Genomic DNA, 17521 nt, shown 5'->3' with positions numbered 1-17521 from the left:
TATGATATACATGTTAAAATTAATTTCTACAAGCATATATTGATAAATATTTAACTGAGAGGTCTAAAATAAGTCCAATATTGAAAATGATATCTAAGAATTAAATTTTGTTAAAGTTTATCATATTAATTTTGACAAGCCTACGTAACCTACATATATTTCATAAAAAGTTATTAATTTATATATTATAATCCTCCAATGATTAAACTTATAAATACTTATTGTTTTTTTATATTATCTTTCCACCGACCATAATCTAACAAAAACTTTTTATTAAATACCCTTTCAATGGTTAACATTTCCAATAAATTTTTCTAAAATCAACTAATTTATCATTAATTCATCTTAAATATTTTATTAAGTTCCTTCATTTAATTTTCATTTTTATAAATATGTCATATAAAATAGTATTTCTCGATTAATTTTTCCAGAAAAAACTTGTCGAATATTTATTATTTTATAAACATATGTCATATTTATTTTTTTTTATACACTCAATGCCAAAAAAAAAAAAAAAAAGTTGTCGGATATTTTTTCCAAAACTAAAAAAGATAATAAAATTCTCATATATATATATATATATATATATATATATATATATATATATATATATAGTAGTTGTGAGACCCGTATACTATATGAGTTGGTTAAAACAAAAAACTAAATATGAATGTTTAAATAAAAATTTATTTAAATTTAAATTTTAAAATTTGAATTTTAAAGGAAACATATTAAATACAATATATGAGCAATTATATTGTCATTTATTGACTATTTTCAGTTGAGACAATTATTAATTGAAGTGTAAATATTATGTATTAATTAAGAAAAGATAAACAAAAAAGGAGAAAATGACACATTGAAAAATATTTATTCAAAAATATTAGAAAATGACATGTGTCCAAATGAAATGGAGAATGACACGTGATAAAAATATTTTGATTTATTAGGGAGAATATATATATATATATATATATATATATATATATATATATATATATATATATCCTCCCTAATAAATCAAAATACTTTTATCACGTGTCATTCTTATATAAATGCATAAATTTTATATTCAATTATATATATATATATATATATATATATATATATATATATATATATACTAGGTTACAACCCGTGAAACCACGAGTAAAAAAAGAAATATTATATTCAATTATTAATAATTAAAAATGATAATGAAAAAACAAAGATTTATAAAATTTTATCCTTACTTTTATATAAACATACTTATATAAATGCATAAATTTTTTAAATTGAAGATGATACCCACAATTAAAGATGTAGCAAAGCAAAAAACAAAATAAATCTAAACAATGAAGCAATTAACATTTGAATTAGAAAATATAAATAGACATTATAAAACAACTTGTTGGCTTTTATAATTTGTTAAACAGAAAATATACAATAAAATTATAGATATATTCAACAAACATTATCTAATATAAATATATTTTGATATTCAATACATTCAGATATTATTGATCATATATTAACCATAATCAATTTAATAAATAATAACATTTAAAGTTTAATAAAATAATGAAAAATGGATGTTTTTTTTTGAAACGGAAAATATATTAAAAGCCACATGATTAGCAAGTAACTAGATCATGGGCAAGATTACAAAGAGTACAATGGCAATTAACAAAAATTAAGAGGAGAAATACACCAATCAATCCAACTACCGCACGATTTGGAACTCCTCTATTTAAACCACGAGAATGATTGAGAGATAATATCATCCGCTATCTTTGTCGGGGTAGTAATCACCTTATTATATACCCTATTGTTCCTTGCCATCCAAATGTACAAAATCATTCCATAGAAGATTAAATTGACCACCAACTTTTTCTTAGGGCAATTCCCCCAAGGAGTAGCAAAGTTGAGATATTCCTCAATGTTGGATAGTTGCCTTCCAGAAATACCACACCATTTGAAAATCCAATCACGTGTTTCTTCCGCAACCTTGCAAGTGACAAAAAGATGATCTATCGTCTCAGGTTCCACTCCACATAACAAACATAAATTGGATTGGACATTAATACCCTTCCGAACAAGTTTTGTTGCAACTGGTATTCTTCTCAAATCAACTCGCCATACGAAGTACCTTACTTTGAGATATTTAGAGTTAATTATGCAATTTTTGATTTTTGATTTATTGATAATACATAAAGAGATATTTTGGGCCACCTACATTTCGCTTCTTCAACTCGACCGTGAGCACTCTGATCATTCACCACTCGTTCTCAGACCTTCTAACCAATATTTTGGGCCACCTACATTTCGCTTCTTCAACTCGTGGTTGTATAAAGATGGATTCAATGAGGAATTTTTAAAGGCATGGAATTCCCTTAGTGGTTTCGGTTTACCAGATATGTTTCTCAAGTCCAAGCTCAAGTATGTCAAAGCTTGTATCCGCAAATGGAGAATTGTAGACTCTAATAATAAATTGGAAACATTGAAGAAGTCGAAGGCCAGGGTCTCGGAATTGGAACTTATTGCTGAATCTCGTGCATTATCTGATGGTGAATTGCTAGAAAGAAAGGAATGTAAACGAAAGATTGTTGAATTAGAGCGACTTGCAAAGCTTGATCTCCAACAAAAGGCGAAGGTCAAATGGCTTGCTAACGGTGACGAAAACACTGCCTTTTTTCATGCTACAGTAAGAAGTACAAATCATAAAAATCGTGTACATGGTTTGGTTATTAATGGTGTTTGGAATACAAACCCAAAAGATATTATGAAGGAGGTTCACGATTTTTTTGCTACCAAATTCCATGACATGTGGCCTGAGAGACCTAAGCTTATCAGTAACTTATTCAAATCGCTATCATGCGATCAAGTTGAAGCATTGGATTCACCTTTTCTTATTGATGAAGTAAAACAAGCCGTATGGAGTTGTGGGGGGACAAGGCCCCGGGACCTGACGGATATACCTTCAAATTTCTTAAAAACAAAAATGGATGTGTATTATATGTATTAACCATAGAAAAAAAATCAAATATAGGAATTAAAAAATAATCGTATGTTTGTAAATTAAATGGAATCGAATTACATTGGGAAATTGAATATTATGCTGAAATTCAAGCTAAAAAAGGAATTCAAAATTTTATGTTAGTCGGATACAAACTTATAGGGATTTAAAGTTAATTATGCAATTTTTGATTTTTGATTTATTGATAATACATAAAGAGATATTTAGAGTAAAGAAGGGTATAGTTGGAATTTCATTTGGATGGAAAATGGTTTGTGGAAGTGCCACATGGCAAAAATGATTTCTTTTATTAAGATAGAAGATATATATATATATATATATATATATATATATATATATATATATATATATAGAAATATAAAAACAATAAAAGATTATATAACAATATTTGATATATTTAAATTTTGAGAGTTTTAACAATTTCCTTTAAATAATATATTTTTTATAAAATAAGTTCATTTTCATTTTTTCTATTAAATCAATTGATTAACTAATAAAAAGATTTAATATCTAAATATAATTAAGATACATAATGAAGTGTTATTAAATTAAGATACATAATGAAGTGTTATTAAAAGTAGAGATCAAATGTGATAAAACCTAAAAGACAATTAAAATGTTACAGAAAAATAATTGTTAGGAATAATTTCTTCAATAAGTTTTCTTCTCTAATGGTAAAAACGTTTTCAAAATCTTTTTTAAATAGTAAAAAAAAAACTTTAGAAAATCTACAATTGAAGATGCTCTAACAATTATATTTTATTTAAAACTAGTTAGCTAATTAAAGACAAATATTAAATTATTACAATATTAAAGGCAACAACGGGCTATGTGGTAGCTAGGGGTAGCACGTGCTACCCCTAAAAAAAGTCATGCGAAGTGTAAAAGTTTTGAAAAAAAATGCATGTTCAAAGTTGTTAAGTGGCTACTCCTAAAATACTTGATGTATATGTTGTCTCTAATGGAATTTTGGTCAGATTTGTTTATCTAGTTTTGGACGATCAATTAGTCAATCTTGATTAAACAGGTATGCCCCCAACTTCAAATGCAACGACAATTCAACAAACTAAGTGCCCTTAATTAATTGTTTGTTCTTGTTGCTAATATTGGAAGTTTTTAAATTTAGATATGCATTGGTTTCTTCTTTTTCTTATCCATTTAGGTTGTGATGCATATGCTTGTTTCCTAAAAAAAATATGGTTTTAATGCATATTGTTCAATGAAATGCCTTAGAGCATTAGATCGTGGTACTTTACTGAATAACAAACTAAATGCCCATAATTCATGTTTTGTTATCAAATGTTATTTAGGCATTAAATCAAGGTTTTAAACCTTGATTTTTGGTTTTTAAACTTAAGTTTATAAACCTTATGAGAAGCTTACCAAACAAGCTTGCAGGATTATGAATTTGTGACTGCAAGCATGTATTGACCTTATTATAGTTGGCGAGAGCTTTTTTCAAGAGATCATTTTAAAAAATTTATGTATGCTTAATTAAAAATCAGAGTATCCATTTTAAAAAGTAGTATTGTGGAATTTGTTCCCAAAAAAACATGATAATAATATTATCAAAGCATTTTCGAAGAAATGTATTTTATTTATATTAAAAGTTTGGGATGTCAATGTCAAAACAGAAACATAAGCATAAACAGACTTAACATTCATTTATACTAATGATTTACATCTCCTTTAATCTCTCAGTGTAATGTGTCTTTGTATCGATACGTGTGATACAAATAAACTGAGTGGGTCAGGTTGGGAAACCTGGTGAGTACATAGGGTTTTCAACCCACAATAATAAAGTTATTATGTTTCATCATCAAACAATTAACCTAATTACACATCCCCATTATCTTCTTTATTCTTAACTATCTTCCCTAAGAATCATTTATTCCTCAATATTTATTCCTAAGGATTATCTAAGGAATAGGCATGAAGTCCATCGTTGTCAGGGTTTATATAACAGGCACTAAGTCCATAGTTGTCGATGTTATCTGTTAGGCACTAAGTCCATAGCTGCGAATGTTCATCTGTAGGGTACTAAATCCATAGTTGTCAACGTTTATTTGTAAGACACTAAGTCCATAGCTGTCAGAGTTTTTAGAGTACATCTAGTGAACATATCGTTCACCACACCTACAGGTTGCGAGCCTGCTAGCATTCCACTAAACTGTCTAGAATAGTCTGTGGTTGTCATCTATACTCTGCTAGATGACTGGGTCATCTATTAGGTCAAGGATTCTCATCATCTTTCACCTCTCATCATTTATATCATCTTTCATCTCTCATCATTCATATCATCTTTCATCTACCCATCTTTACCCAATATACTTATAGGTATAAAATACATATATATACAGTTTAAATCAAGTAAAACGTGTATATTTTGTTCATCCAGCATAGATATCAAGAACACAGATATTATGCACACATAACACATAATTTATATTAAATACTTCATATCTATGTATAAGATGAAAGTAACTATGCACTCACTTGTTAAAGTGATGGCTCGAAATTCGACAAAACCTAGTATTATTACCACTAGATTTTAGTCTAATATTTATTGCGACTGTTTACGAGGGATATTGTTTTATAAGTGTTAAACAATACTTTGTAACCACTATGTACAGACAGGAGACAGACATGAAACACTAGAGGGCAGGATCATTTTGGCATTTAAGTTGTTCTGAAATCCAACAACCCTATGCGGCCCTTCAAACCAGATTCCACGTACCTCGAGTAGTTAAAAGATATTATAATAACATTTTATATTTTATAATACTTAACACATATATTTTTTTATAGATTCATAATAACGATATTGAACTTAAACATAAGCTATACTTAAAGTATGGTAAGCATAACTCACTTACAAGGGGGTTTGGCTAGGAACCGGACTCTGTGGGGGCAAAACTTCTGAGTCGAAAGCTCTTCTTCTCGAAGCCTTCTAGCACTCTGGGACTCTCCTTTAACACTTAGGAAGTGCTAAGGAAGGGGAGGGATAGTTTTGGAGTATTGAGAGAGAAAGAAGGGTAAACGTGTGAAGAAATGAGGGTGCTCTCGCATCTATTTATAGTTGCACTCCTCGGACTACGTTGGGCGTAGCTTTGGAGTACGTAGCGCGTACGAGGGTCTACGATGCGCATACGAGGGCCAACTGTCGATATCCGAATGCGGGACCATGGGGAGAAAGCAAGGGCCGAGATTAAGCCACGTGTCCCCCTTCACATCAGCCTATTTCCGACTTCTAAATTCTGTAACTTTCGCATAAGGGCTTCGTTTTCGATGTTCTTTATATCCACGTGTAGGTAGTGATGTGATCTACAACTTTCGTGTAAACTCTGTCGGATAATTTTGACTTTATTTTTAAAGTTGTATTTTAACAGGCTTAGACAGGTAAAGTCCGTTAAAAATTCATAACTTTGTCATCCAACGTCCGTTTTCGTCTGTCTTTATATCGTTGAGCTCCTATTAACGAGATCTTCAATTCTCGTTTAGATTGTGTTGGCTAAAAATCGGTCGATCTAAAATTCGAATTTCGGGTTGTGCACTACTATGCTAAATCTTAGAAAAATCATAAATTTCTCATACAAATTCAGATTTAGACGTTCTTTTTATGTACGTTCTCGGTTTAACGTATGATACGACTTTCGTTTAGATCGCTAAGTCTAAAAAGTAATTTATTAAAAATTCACTTTTTACGTTACGCGGTGTCGTGCCGGTTTAGCCGTAAAACTTCGACAGGTCATAACTTCTTCGTTATAAGTCTGATTTCAGCGTTCTTTATATGTACGCAATCCTTGTGACATATACTATAACATGGTTAAGATTATTCATTCTAAATAATCTTCTATCAAAAAGTCATTTTTAATGTTTATTGTCTCTAAGTTGACTAGCCCGAATCTGCAGGTGTTACACTACTAGATTATGTATCTTGGTTATAGGATAGTGTTATATTGGTATATGACTGATTAGTAGATATGTATGATTATATGTATTTGTTGATTTTGTGTTTATGTTTGTCTGTTACATATGTCGACATATTGTGTTAGGGTTGAGGTGGTCCTGCTTTTTGCTGAAGGCCAAGACATCCAGGGACGACTGGATAGGCTGTAGACCCTACGATGCGGTCCAGTCAAGCCGACGGCCCGTAGAGCTGTCCGGATAGGTTGTAGGCCCTGCAAGGCAATTCAGTCATGTTGAAGGCTCGTAGAGCGGTCCAGATAGGTTGTAGACCCTGTGAGGTGGTCCAGTCAGGCTGAAGGCTCATATTTGCATGCTTTGTTTGTTATGTGGTGTGTTGGTACTTTGGGGGATGTAACGTCCAGATCCCTGGTATGCATTTAAATATTTATTTAATCATTTTTACAAGGCAACTCGACGAGTTGGTAGCCCCAAACTCGTCGAGTAGAGATCGAGAGGGACGCAGGTTTTGATGTCTACTCGCCGAGTTGGGAAGCCCCGACTCGACGAGTAGGACTGCCAGAATGAAACCCTAATTTTAAGGGTTTGGCCCCCTATTTAAAGAACATAACACCCCTTGTGGCCTCCCTCGTCGTCCTCCATTGTCCAAAAAACCCTAATCATTGGGCTTGAGCTTTGTGTGAGTGTGTGAACCATTTTTTAGTGTTTTAGTGTGATTTGAAGCTCGTAAGAAGAAGAAGAAGCTAAAGGACTCCAAGAGAAGGTTGTAGATCCAGGAGCAACATCACTTTTCCTTCACTTTCTGGTAATCAAGTCTATACCTTGGCCATTTGTTTTCTAGATCTTCTTAGGGGGTAGTTTAGGGCTTTTTGGAGTGCATTCTGGAACCATTCATGGATGCAAGCGTGATTTGGTGTATCAACTGCAGATCTAGAGTCTTTGAGGGACTCCATGGCATAAAGGTGCCAACTTTATGGCCATTGGAGTCCCATGCACCTTATGAGCCACCTTTTTGGACCTTGTGAACTAAAAACCCCATGTATGCACGTAAAGTTGGAAACTTTACGTGACATAAGGACCTTAGGGGTCCAGATCTATGTTTTGGAGGCAATGAACCCAACTGAAATCGACTGAATAGATTAAGATCATGGGGGACTCGACGAGTTGTTCATGCAACTCGGCGAGTCGGGTCGTGGTTCCCTAACTCTTCTGTTAATGAGTGAACTCGTTGAGTCTAGGAGATGACTCAATGAGCTGGACATAGTTTTGGATTTGAGGGTTTAGGAACTCGACGAGTTGAGTAGGGTTGTCCCAAATTTTATGACAGACAGAACTCGACGAGTTTGTGAAGGGACTCGACGAGTTGACTCGGTTGACCACGAGTCTGAGTAGTACAGGAACTCGCCGAGTTGGGAGAGAACTCGACGAGTTGGGTTGACTGGGAGTCGACCTTGACTTTGACTTTGACCAGGACGTTGACTTTGACCAGGGGTAAAATGGTCATTATACCCTAAGAAGAGTTAGCAGATTTTGATTAAGTGTTGTTGTGAAATTGATAGTCGGGGAGTCGTTGTAGCAGCCATCAGAGATTCCTCACACGAGATTTCAGCAGTCAGCCTTGCGAGGTGAGTTTCCTTCATTAGGAACGGGTCTACGGCACCAAGGCCGACCCGTAGTATGATATGTTAGTAGCTGAGTGTGGGCGAGGCCCGTATCTCCCAGTTAGCTGAGTGTGGCGGGACCCGTATCTCATAGCTTAGTTTGATTACGGATATATGCGTGATTGATAGAATTAATTATACTTGTTGTCTGTGTGATACTTGTATGTATGTTTAGTAGCCGAGTGTGGGCGGGGCCCGTATCTCGTAGCAGCTGAGTGTGGGCGGGGCCTGTATATCCTAGTAGCCGAGTGTGGGCGGGGCTCGTATCTCGTAGCAGCTGAGTGTGGGTGGGACCCGTATCTCCCAGTTAGCGGAGTGTGGGTGGGGCCCGTATATCCATGAGTGTGGGCGGGGCCCGTATCTCTTGTTTGCTTGTTATATGTGTATGGTATGTGGTAGTTTGGGGAGACTCACTAAGCTTCGTGCTTACAGTTTTCAGCTTTGGTTTCAGGTACTTCCGGTAGCAAGGGGAAGGGCTCGGGATGATTGCAGTGCACACACCATTTGTTCAGCCTGGGATGTTTATACTCTGATGCTTTGATATACATTGATATGATGTTTGGGTTATTATGACATGTGTTTTGGATAACTATGGTTTTATTAATAATTAATAACGAAATTTTTGGTCTGTATTTTTGGGATGTTACAAGTTGGTATCAGAGCCTTGGTTTGAGGGATTCGGGCACACTCTCGGGCATGTTTGAACTCAAACTAAGGATTTGGTATGAAAAATTTTCAAAAAGAAATCGTTTTTATAAAAAGAATTTGAAATGAGAAAATAACTTTGAAAATAGAAAAAGGGTGTGGTGCATGCAATCAGCCGAGCTAAAGTAAGTACTCCCAAATTACCCATACAAGTTTATGTTATGATATGTTTATAAGAACTGCACGCTAGATTAGGACTAAGGATCTAGTAAGGGTGCCATATGTACCTATGTGTACCAGCTTTATGAGAATTGCATGCTAGATTAGGACTAAGGATCTGGGAAGGATACCTTATGTGCCTGTTATATGTATCTCAGTTTTATGAACCGCATGCTAGTACAGAATAGTCAGGGAAAGCCTGAAAGAGATATGCTTGATTATGTTTACTCATGCTCGAATGCTGCTTGTTTTGTGCTTTTAGGAGTTCTATTTATCTTTTACTAACTAGTAAATGAATATGTTACGTTACATATTGCGAGGACTAAATAATTTCAGAAGGTTAGGTCTAGCTCTATTACGCAACTCTTGTTTGGGTCCAACCGTTGTAGAGTAAGATCTCTCATTCGAAGAATTATCTAGTCTTAGTGATATGTAATAGTATTCACGAGCTAGTTAGGGGGGAGATAGCAGGGATTTCTTATGCAGCTGATAGCGGAGAGTGGGTTGGTGATTACCCTAGGGCAAGCCTAGGATGAGTTTAGCATGATATCAGAAGTAGTAGTATAAGGGACTTGGCGGAGTCAAGGCAGTTCTTGAAGAAAGTACGGATATATATGGAAGGTAGTATGGGCCCGTACTACTGAAAGCAGAGGATCCGTACTCGAATCAAAGGAGGCTGAGATGAATCCAGGAAACTTGTAGTGTGTTAGATCCCTCGAGATATGATGATTATACTGATGTTTGTTATGGTGTATTTTCAGTATGGTGACGCTACGCACTAGGCCAATTGGCACTTCAGGCACTGGTGAGGGATCATGCTCGGGCACTGGAGCCGGGCAGCTTGACGAGCAGATGAGGGAGTTCATCTCGTCTGAGATCACACGTACCATTCTAGACCAGATCCTGTGATCTTTGGTTCGGTCAAGGAGGGTATTTTGGAGCTTCTGGATGAGAAGCTGAGCGCTTTCCGCACCGAGGTGGCGACCATGATGGGGTCGCGCACACTGACTTTCAGGGAGTTCAGAGCTTATGGATCTCCCGACTACCATGGGGCTCGAGACCCCATTGCTAGCATCGGATGGTTGGCGGATGTCGCCAACACATTCCGCACCAGCAGATGTCCTGAGGGGGACAAGGTTAGACTTGCGTCCTGTCTCCTGAAGGACAGGGCACGTGACTGGTGGGAGGAGGTTGGGAGAGCCATTGGAGATGATGCAGTTTTGGATGCGATGACCTGGAGCGATTTTTCGACCAGGTTCAGGGATGATTTTGCACCTGTGATTGAGGTGCAATAGTTAGCAAGAGAGTTCCACGGTTTGGAGCATACGACAGAGACTGTTGCGGAGATCACCGCCAAGTTTAGAGAGAGGGCCCTTCTCGTTCCTCGGTATGTGACAGACGAGGAGATGAAGAAGGCCCGATATCATGACATGTTTACGGAGTGATATCCGCAAGTTTGTGAGCCGCTCCAACTGCAAGACGCTGGAGGACATGATTGCTAGGGTCGTGAGAGAGATCGATTTAGAGATGGAGAGGAAGAGGAAGCCAGAGTTTGTGTCTGGCGTGGAGGGATCGGGCAAGAAGCCCAAGACAGATTCCCGAGGGAAGGGCCAGCAAGGCCGAGTCCGCTGCGGCAAATACGGTAGGTCGCACGAGGGGACGTGCATGGCGGGTAGTTCGAGCTGCTTCAAGTGCGGTCGAACTGGGCATGTGAGCAGGGATTGTACTGCTACTTCTACCACTACTACCACCACATTATCTGATCTGATTTGCTTTCAGTGCAATCAGAGGGGCCACAAGAGGTCCCAGTGTCCGAGTTTGGCAGCAGCAGGGAAGGTGGCGGCACCCGCCCCTGCTACATTGAGCATTACAGACGGCTGTCAGGGCCGGACCGAGGCACCAGTAGCGAAGAGCAGAGCCTTCCAGTTGACATCAGAGGAGGCACGAGCAGCTCCTGATGTCGATACGGGTATGTATCTTCTCCTTATCTCTTTATTTATCTTGATTATTGCTTATGTTTATGTGTTTGTTATAAGATCGTTGTTAGTGAACGGTATATCAGCTTTGGTACTGTTCGATTCGGGTGCAACCCGATCTTTTGTGTCGCTCACGCTCAGTAAGCGATTCGTAGGAGCTCTGGGGGAGCTAGATTGTCCACTGGATGTGGAGATAGCAGATGACAGGACCGTTAGGGTTGCGAGGGTTCACAAAGGTTGTACACTACAGTTATTCGATGAGCAGTTTTCAGTGGATCTGGTTCCTATTCCCCTGCGAGGGAATAAGGTTATAGTGGGTATGGATTGGTTGAGCCCCAATGGGGCAGTGATTGACTGCGAGCAACAGCTAGTGAGGGTCCGGACTCCTAGTGGGGGAGGGATTATGATTCAGGGCGAGAGGCTACAGCGCAGACTGGTTCTATGTTCAGCAGCGAGGGCGAGGCGTTACCTTCAGCAGGGTTGTGCAGGTTATGTCGCTTATGTGATGGATACCCGGGATAAGGGTAAGGCGACAGTGGATGATGTATCAGTCGTGCGAGAGTACTCGGATGTATTCCCGGAGGATTTGCCTGGGATACCTCCGGAGAGGCAGGTTGAGTTCAGGATCGACTTAGTCCCTGGTGCAGCTCCGAGAGCCAAGGCACCATATCAGTTGGCTCCTCCTGAGATGCAGGAGTTGTCTATGCAGCTGTAGGAGCTGCTAGACAAAGGATTTATCAGAACTAGTAGTTCGCCAGGGGGAGCCCCGATCCTGTTTGTGAGAAAGAAGGACGGGTCGCATCGGATGTGCATAGACTACCGGGAGCTGAATAAGGTAACAGTGAAGAACCGTTATCCCCTTCCGAGGATCGACGATTTGTTTGACCAGCTACAGGGTGTATCTTGGTTCTCCAAGATTGATCTACGGTCGAGTTATCACCAGATGCGATTCAGGGACGAGGATGTGCAGAAGACAACTTTTAGGACTCGTTATGGTCATTATGAGTTTGTGGTGATGCCGTTTGGGCTCACTAATGCTCCAGCCGCTTTCATGGACCTCATGAATCGAGTGTGCAGACCGATGCTGGATCGGTCTGTGATAGTTTACATTGATGATATCTTGGTCTATTCCAAGACTCAGAAGCAGCATGAGGAGCACCTGAGGGAGGTGCTGGAGACATTGAGGAGGGAGAGACTTTTTGCAAAGTTCTCCAAGTGTGAGTTCTGGTTGCGCGAGGTAGAGTTTCTTGGGCATCTCGTCAACCAGAAAGGTATTCTGGTTGATCCGGAAAAGATAGAGGTCGTGATGCAGTGGGAGGTTCCAAGGTCTCCAACTGAGATTCAGAGTTTTCTTGGTCTAGCGGGTTGTTACAAAAGATTCATCCAGGATTTCTCCAATATTGTTGTTCCTTTGACCCGACTGACCAAGAAGTCGGTGACATTCCGATGGGGGCCTGATCAGTAGGCAGCCTTCGAGACTCTTAGATAGCGGTTATGCGAGGCACCGATTTTGACTCTGCCCGAGAGAGTCGATGACTTTGTGGTGTATTGTGACGCGTCGATTACTAGCATGGGTGCAGTTCTGATGCAGAGGGGACATGTGATAGCTTATGCGTCGAGGCAGCTGAAGCCTCACGAGGCTAACTATCCGATGAATGATTTAGAGCTGGGGGCTGTGGTGTTCGCCCTCAAGATTTGACGGCATTACCTATACGAGGTCCGTTGTATCATTTATACGGACCACAAGAGTTTGAGGTACCTCATGGATCAGCTGAATCTGAACATGAGGCAGCGTCGGTGGTTAGATGTGGTGAAGGATTATGACTGTGAGATCCTTTACCACCCGGGCAAGGCCAATGTGGTGGCCGACGCCCTGAGCCGCAAGGAGGTGGCGGCTCCGATTAGAGATATATGTTTGAGGATGACAGTGATCACTCCACTGCTGGAGCAGATTAGAGAGGCGCAAGTTGAGGGCCTGAAGGAGGAGCGCCAGAAGTGCGAGCGGATCGTGAGCGGGGTGGCCTCGTTTGATTATGATAGTCGAGGGTTGTTGACCCTGCATGGGAGGGTCTGGGTTCCGTACCGGGGCGGAGTACGGCAGGTTCTGATGGATGAGGCCCATAAGTCGATGTTCTCCATCCATCCTGGGGCGACGAAGATGTACCAGGATCTTCGCCCTGATTACTGGTGGCCCTGCATGAAGCGGGAGATGGATTGGTACGTAGAGCGGTGTTTGACCTGCAGGAAGGTCAAGGCCGAACATCAGCGCCCCCACGACAAGATGCAGCCGTTGGACATTCCCATGTGGAAATGGGAAGATATCACTATGGATTTCATTACCAAGCTTCCCATGACCGCACGTGGAGTAGATTCGATATGGGACATCGTGGATCGATTGACCAAGAGTGCTCATTTTATCCCGATCCAGGAGAGCATATCGGTCGAGAAGCTGGCCGAGATATATGTGCGTGAGATAGTGACACGACATGGAGTGCCTATCTCGGTGGTGTCAGACTGAGATGTTTGTTTCACTTCCAGATTTTGGAAGCGGTTTCATGAGGAGATGGGTATTCGTCTCCACTTCAGCATCGCTTTCCACCCTCAGACAGACGAACAGAGCGAGAGGACGATACAGACTCTCGAGGACATGCTACATGCATGTGTTTTGGATTTCGGTAGCAGTTGGGATACGTATCTTCCGATAGCAGGATTTTCGTATAGCAACAGTTACCATGCTAGCATAGACCGACCTCCCTTTAAGATGCTCTACGGGAGGAAATGTAGGACCCCAATCTGTTGGGGTGAGGTCGGTCAGAGAGTCATAGGGAGTACTGAGGTGGTACTCAAGACTACAGAGCGGATCCAGCAGGTCCGAAGCAGGCTCCAGACTGCTCAGAGTCGGCAGAAGAGCTACACCGACAAACGACGTTCAGATTTAGAGTTTCAGGTGGGCCATATGGTCCTCCTGAAGGTGTCACCTTGGAAAGGTGTCATCCGGTTCTGGAAACGGGGCAAGTTAGGCCCTAGGTACATTGGTCCTTTCAGGGTTATAGCTCGGGTGGGCAAGGTGGCATATCAATTGGATCTACCAGCATAGCTCAGTCAGATCCACAACAATTTCCATGTGTCTCAGTTTTGGAAGTGCTTAGTGGATGACTCAGTGATTGTGCCCTTGGAGGATATTCAGGTTGACGACAGCCTGAACTACATAGAGAGGCCGGTGGCAATTCTGGATCGCGTGACGAAAACCTTGAGGAACAAGGTTGTTCAGTTAGTGAAGGTGCAGTGGCAGCACCGCAAGGGTTCGGAGTGTACGTGGGAGCTCGAGGAGGAAATGAGGGAGCACTACCCAGAGATATTCGAGACAGCAGACTTCGAGGACGAAGTCTAAGACAAGTGGGGGAGAATTGTCATGCCCAGATCCCTAGTATGAATTTAAATATTTATTTACTCATTTTTACAAGGCAACTCGACGAGTTGGTAGCCCCAAACTCGTCGAGTAGAGATCGAGAGGGACGCGGGTTTTGATGTCTACTCGCCGAGTTGGGAAGCCCCGACTCGCCGAGTAGGAATGCCAGAATGAAACCCTAATTTTAAGGGTTTGGCCCCCTATTTAAAGAACATAAGACCCCTTGTGGCCTCCCTCATCGTCCTCTATTGTCCAGAAAACCCTAATAAGTGAGCTTGAGCTTTGTGTTAGTGTGTGAACCATTTTTGAGTGTTTTAGTGTGATTTGAAGCTTGTGAGAAGAAGAAGAAGAAGCTAAAGGACTCCAAGAGAAGGTTGTAGATCCAGGAGCAACATCACTTTTCCTTCACTTTCTGGTAATCAAGTCTATACCTTGGCCATTTGTTTTCTAGATCTTCTTAGGGGGTAGTTTAGGGCTTTTTGGAGTGCATTCTGGAACCATTCATGGATGCAAGCGTGATTTGGTGTATCAACTGCAGATCTAGAGTCTTTGAGGGACTCCATGGCATAAAGGTGCCAACTTTATGGCCATGGGAGTCCCATACACCTTATGAGCCACCTTTTTGGACCTTGTGAACTAAAAACCCCATGTATGCACGTAAAGTTGGAAACTTTACGTGACATAAGGACCTTAGGGGTCCAGATCTATGTTTTGGAGGCAATGAACCCAACTGAAATCGACTGAATAGATTAAGATCATGAGGGACTCGACGAGTTGTTCATGCAACTCGGCGAGTCGGGTCGTGGTTCCCTAACTCTTCAGTTAATGAGTGAACTCGTTGAGTCTAGGAGATGACTCAGTGAGATGGACATAGTTTTGGATTTGAGGGTTAGGAACTCGACGAGTCCAAGGAGGGACTCGACAAGTTGAGTCGGGTTGTCCCAATTTTATGACAGATAGAACTCGACGAGTTCGTGAAGGGACTCGCTGAGTTGACTCGGTTGACCACGAGTCTGAGTAGTACAGGAACTCGCCGAGTTGGGAGATAACTCGACGAGTTGGGTTGACTGGGAGTCGACCTTGACTTTGACTTTGACCAGGACGTTGACTTTGACCAGGGGTAAAATGGTCATTATACCCTAAGAAGAGTTAGTAGATTTTGATTAAGTGTTGTTGTGAAATTGATAGTCGGGGAGTCGTTGGAGCAGCCATCAGAGATTCCTCACACGAGATTTATTAGTCAGCCTTGCAAGGTGAGTTTCCTTCATTAGGAACAGGTCTACGGCACCAAGGTCGGCCCGTAGTATGATATGTTAGTAGCTGAGTGTGGGCGAGGCTCGTATCTCCCAGTTAGCTGAGTGTGGCGGGACCCGTATCTCATAGCTTAGTTTGATTATGGATATATGCGTGATTGATAGAATTAGTTATACTTGTTGTCTGTGTGATACTTGTATGTATGTTTAGTAGCCGAGTGTGGGCGGGGCCCGTATCTCGTAGCAGCTGAGTGTGGGCGGGGCCCGTATATCCTAGTAGCCAAGTTTGGGCGGGGTTCGTATCCCGTAGCAGCTGAGTGTAGGCGGGGCCCGTATCTCTCAGTTAGCGGAGTGTGGGCGGGGCCCGTATCTCCATGAGTGTGGGTGGGGCCCGTATCTCTTGTTTGCATGTTATATGTGTATGGTATGTGGTAGTTTGGGGAGACTCACTGAGCTTCGTGCTTACAGTTTTCCGTTTTGGTTTTAGGTACTTCCGGTAGCAAGGAGAAAGGCTCGGGATGATTGCAGTGCACACACCATTTGTTCAGCCTGGGATGTTTATATTCTGATGCTTTGATATACATTGATATGATGTTTGGGTGATTATCATATGTGTTTTAGATAACTATGGTTTTATTAATAATTAAAAACGAATTTTTTTTCTGTATTTTTGGGATGTTACAGGTAACTCACTAAGCTTTGACTTACAGTTTCAGTTTATTGTTTTAGGTACTTCAGATGACTGTAGCAAAGCGAAGACTTGATCATATACATCTTCCTATTTTCATGATATTGACTTTTGGGACACTCTGATATGATTTTACTTTTGAAACAATGGTTTTTCTTGTAAACAATTATGGATAATGGGTGTTTTTAAAAATTTCAATTTTTTATGATTTTTGGATGTTACACATCGGTGTGCCATTCGAATGCTCCAAGTTTTGTCGACATCTGATGATGATCAAACATAAAATCTAGGAAATGTCAAACGATTCAATAATACTCAGTTGCAACCCGCATTTCCAGCTTGAGGACAAGGTGCTTATTTGTTGGATTAGGTGTCTAAGCCCATAACTATTTTGGTATGTACTTGACCCGATTATGAGCATGGTCCTTTTGGGTTGCCTTCACCTTAGCAACTGATAGGATGAATTATGGAGAAAGAGGATTAATTGTGATTTATTAATATATTATGTGAATAATATATCAAAAGAGAAATCATATGGTTTAATTAATATTGATCAAGAATTAATTAAGAATTAGTTTTGTGGTCAAAAGAGATTAATTAAATCAAGGGGACTGATACTGTAATTATAAGATAGTTACAAAGTTGGGCTTAGGATCCATAAGGAAGCAATGGACGAATTCTATATGGGAGTCCATATAGAAATCGTCCAAGGGGCCTTCTGGAAGGA

At 40.0% G+C, this 17521-nt stretch overlaps 1 protein-coding gene across 1 annotated transcript; it reads left to right on the top strand.

The window, feature by feature from the left end:
• Positions 1-2395: 2395 nt before the first annotated feature.
• LOC145113696 (uncharacterized) lies at positions 2396-3004 on the top strand. Its single transcript, XM_079049759.1, has one exon. The coding sequence runs from the start codon at positions 2396-2398 to the stop codon at positions 3002-3004; it is 609 nt and encodes a 202-aa protein (XP_078905885.1).
• The last annotated feature ends 14517 nt before the right edge of the window (positions 3005-17521 follow it).

The sequence above is a fragment of the Lactuca virosa genome, chromosome 1 (assembly GCF_052849685.1).
Source record: "Lactuca virosa cultivar CGN04683 chromosome 1, Lactuca_virosa_CGN04683_v6, whole genome shotgun sequence".
NCBI lineage: Eukaryota > Viridiplantae > Streptophyta > Magnoliopsida > Asterales > Asteraceae > Lactuca > Lactuca virosa.
Note: the sequence above shows the minus strand (reverse complement) of the source record. Positions and strands in the feature narration are given on the sequence as shown.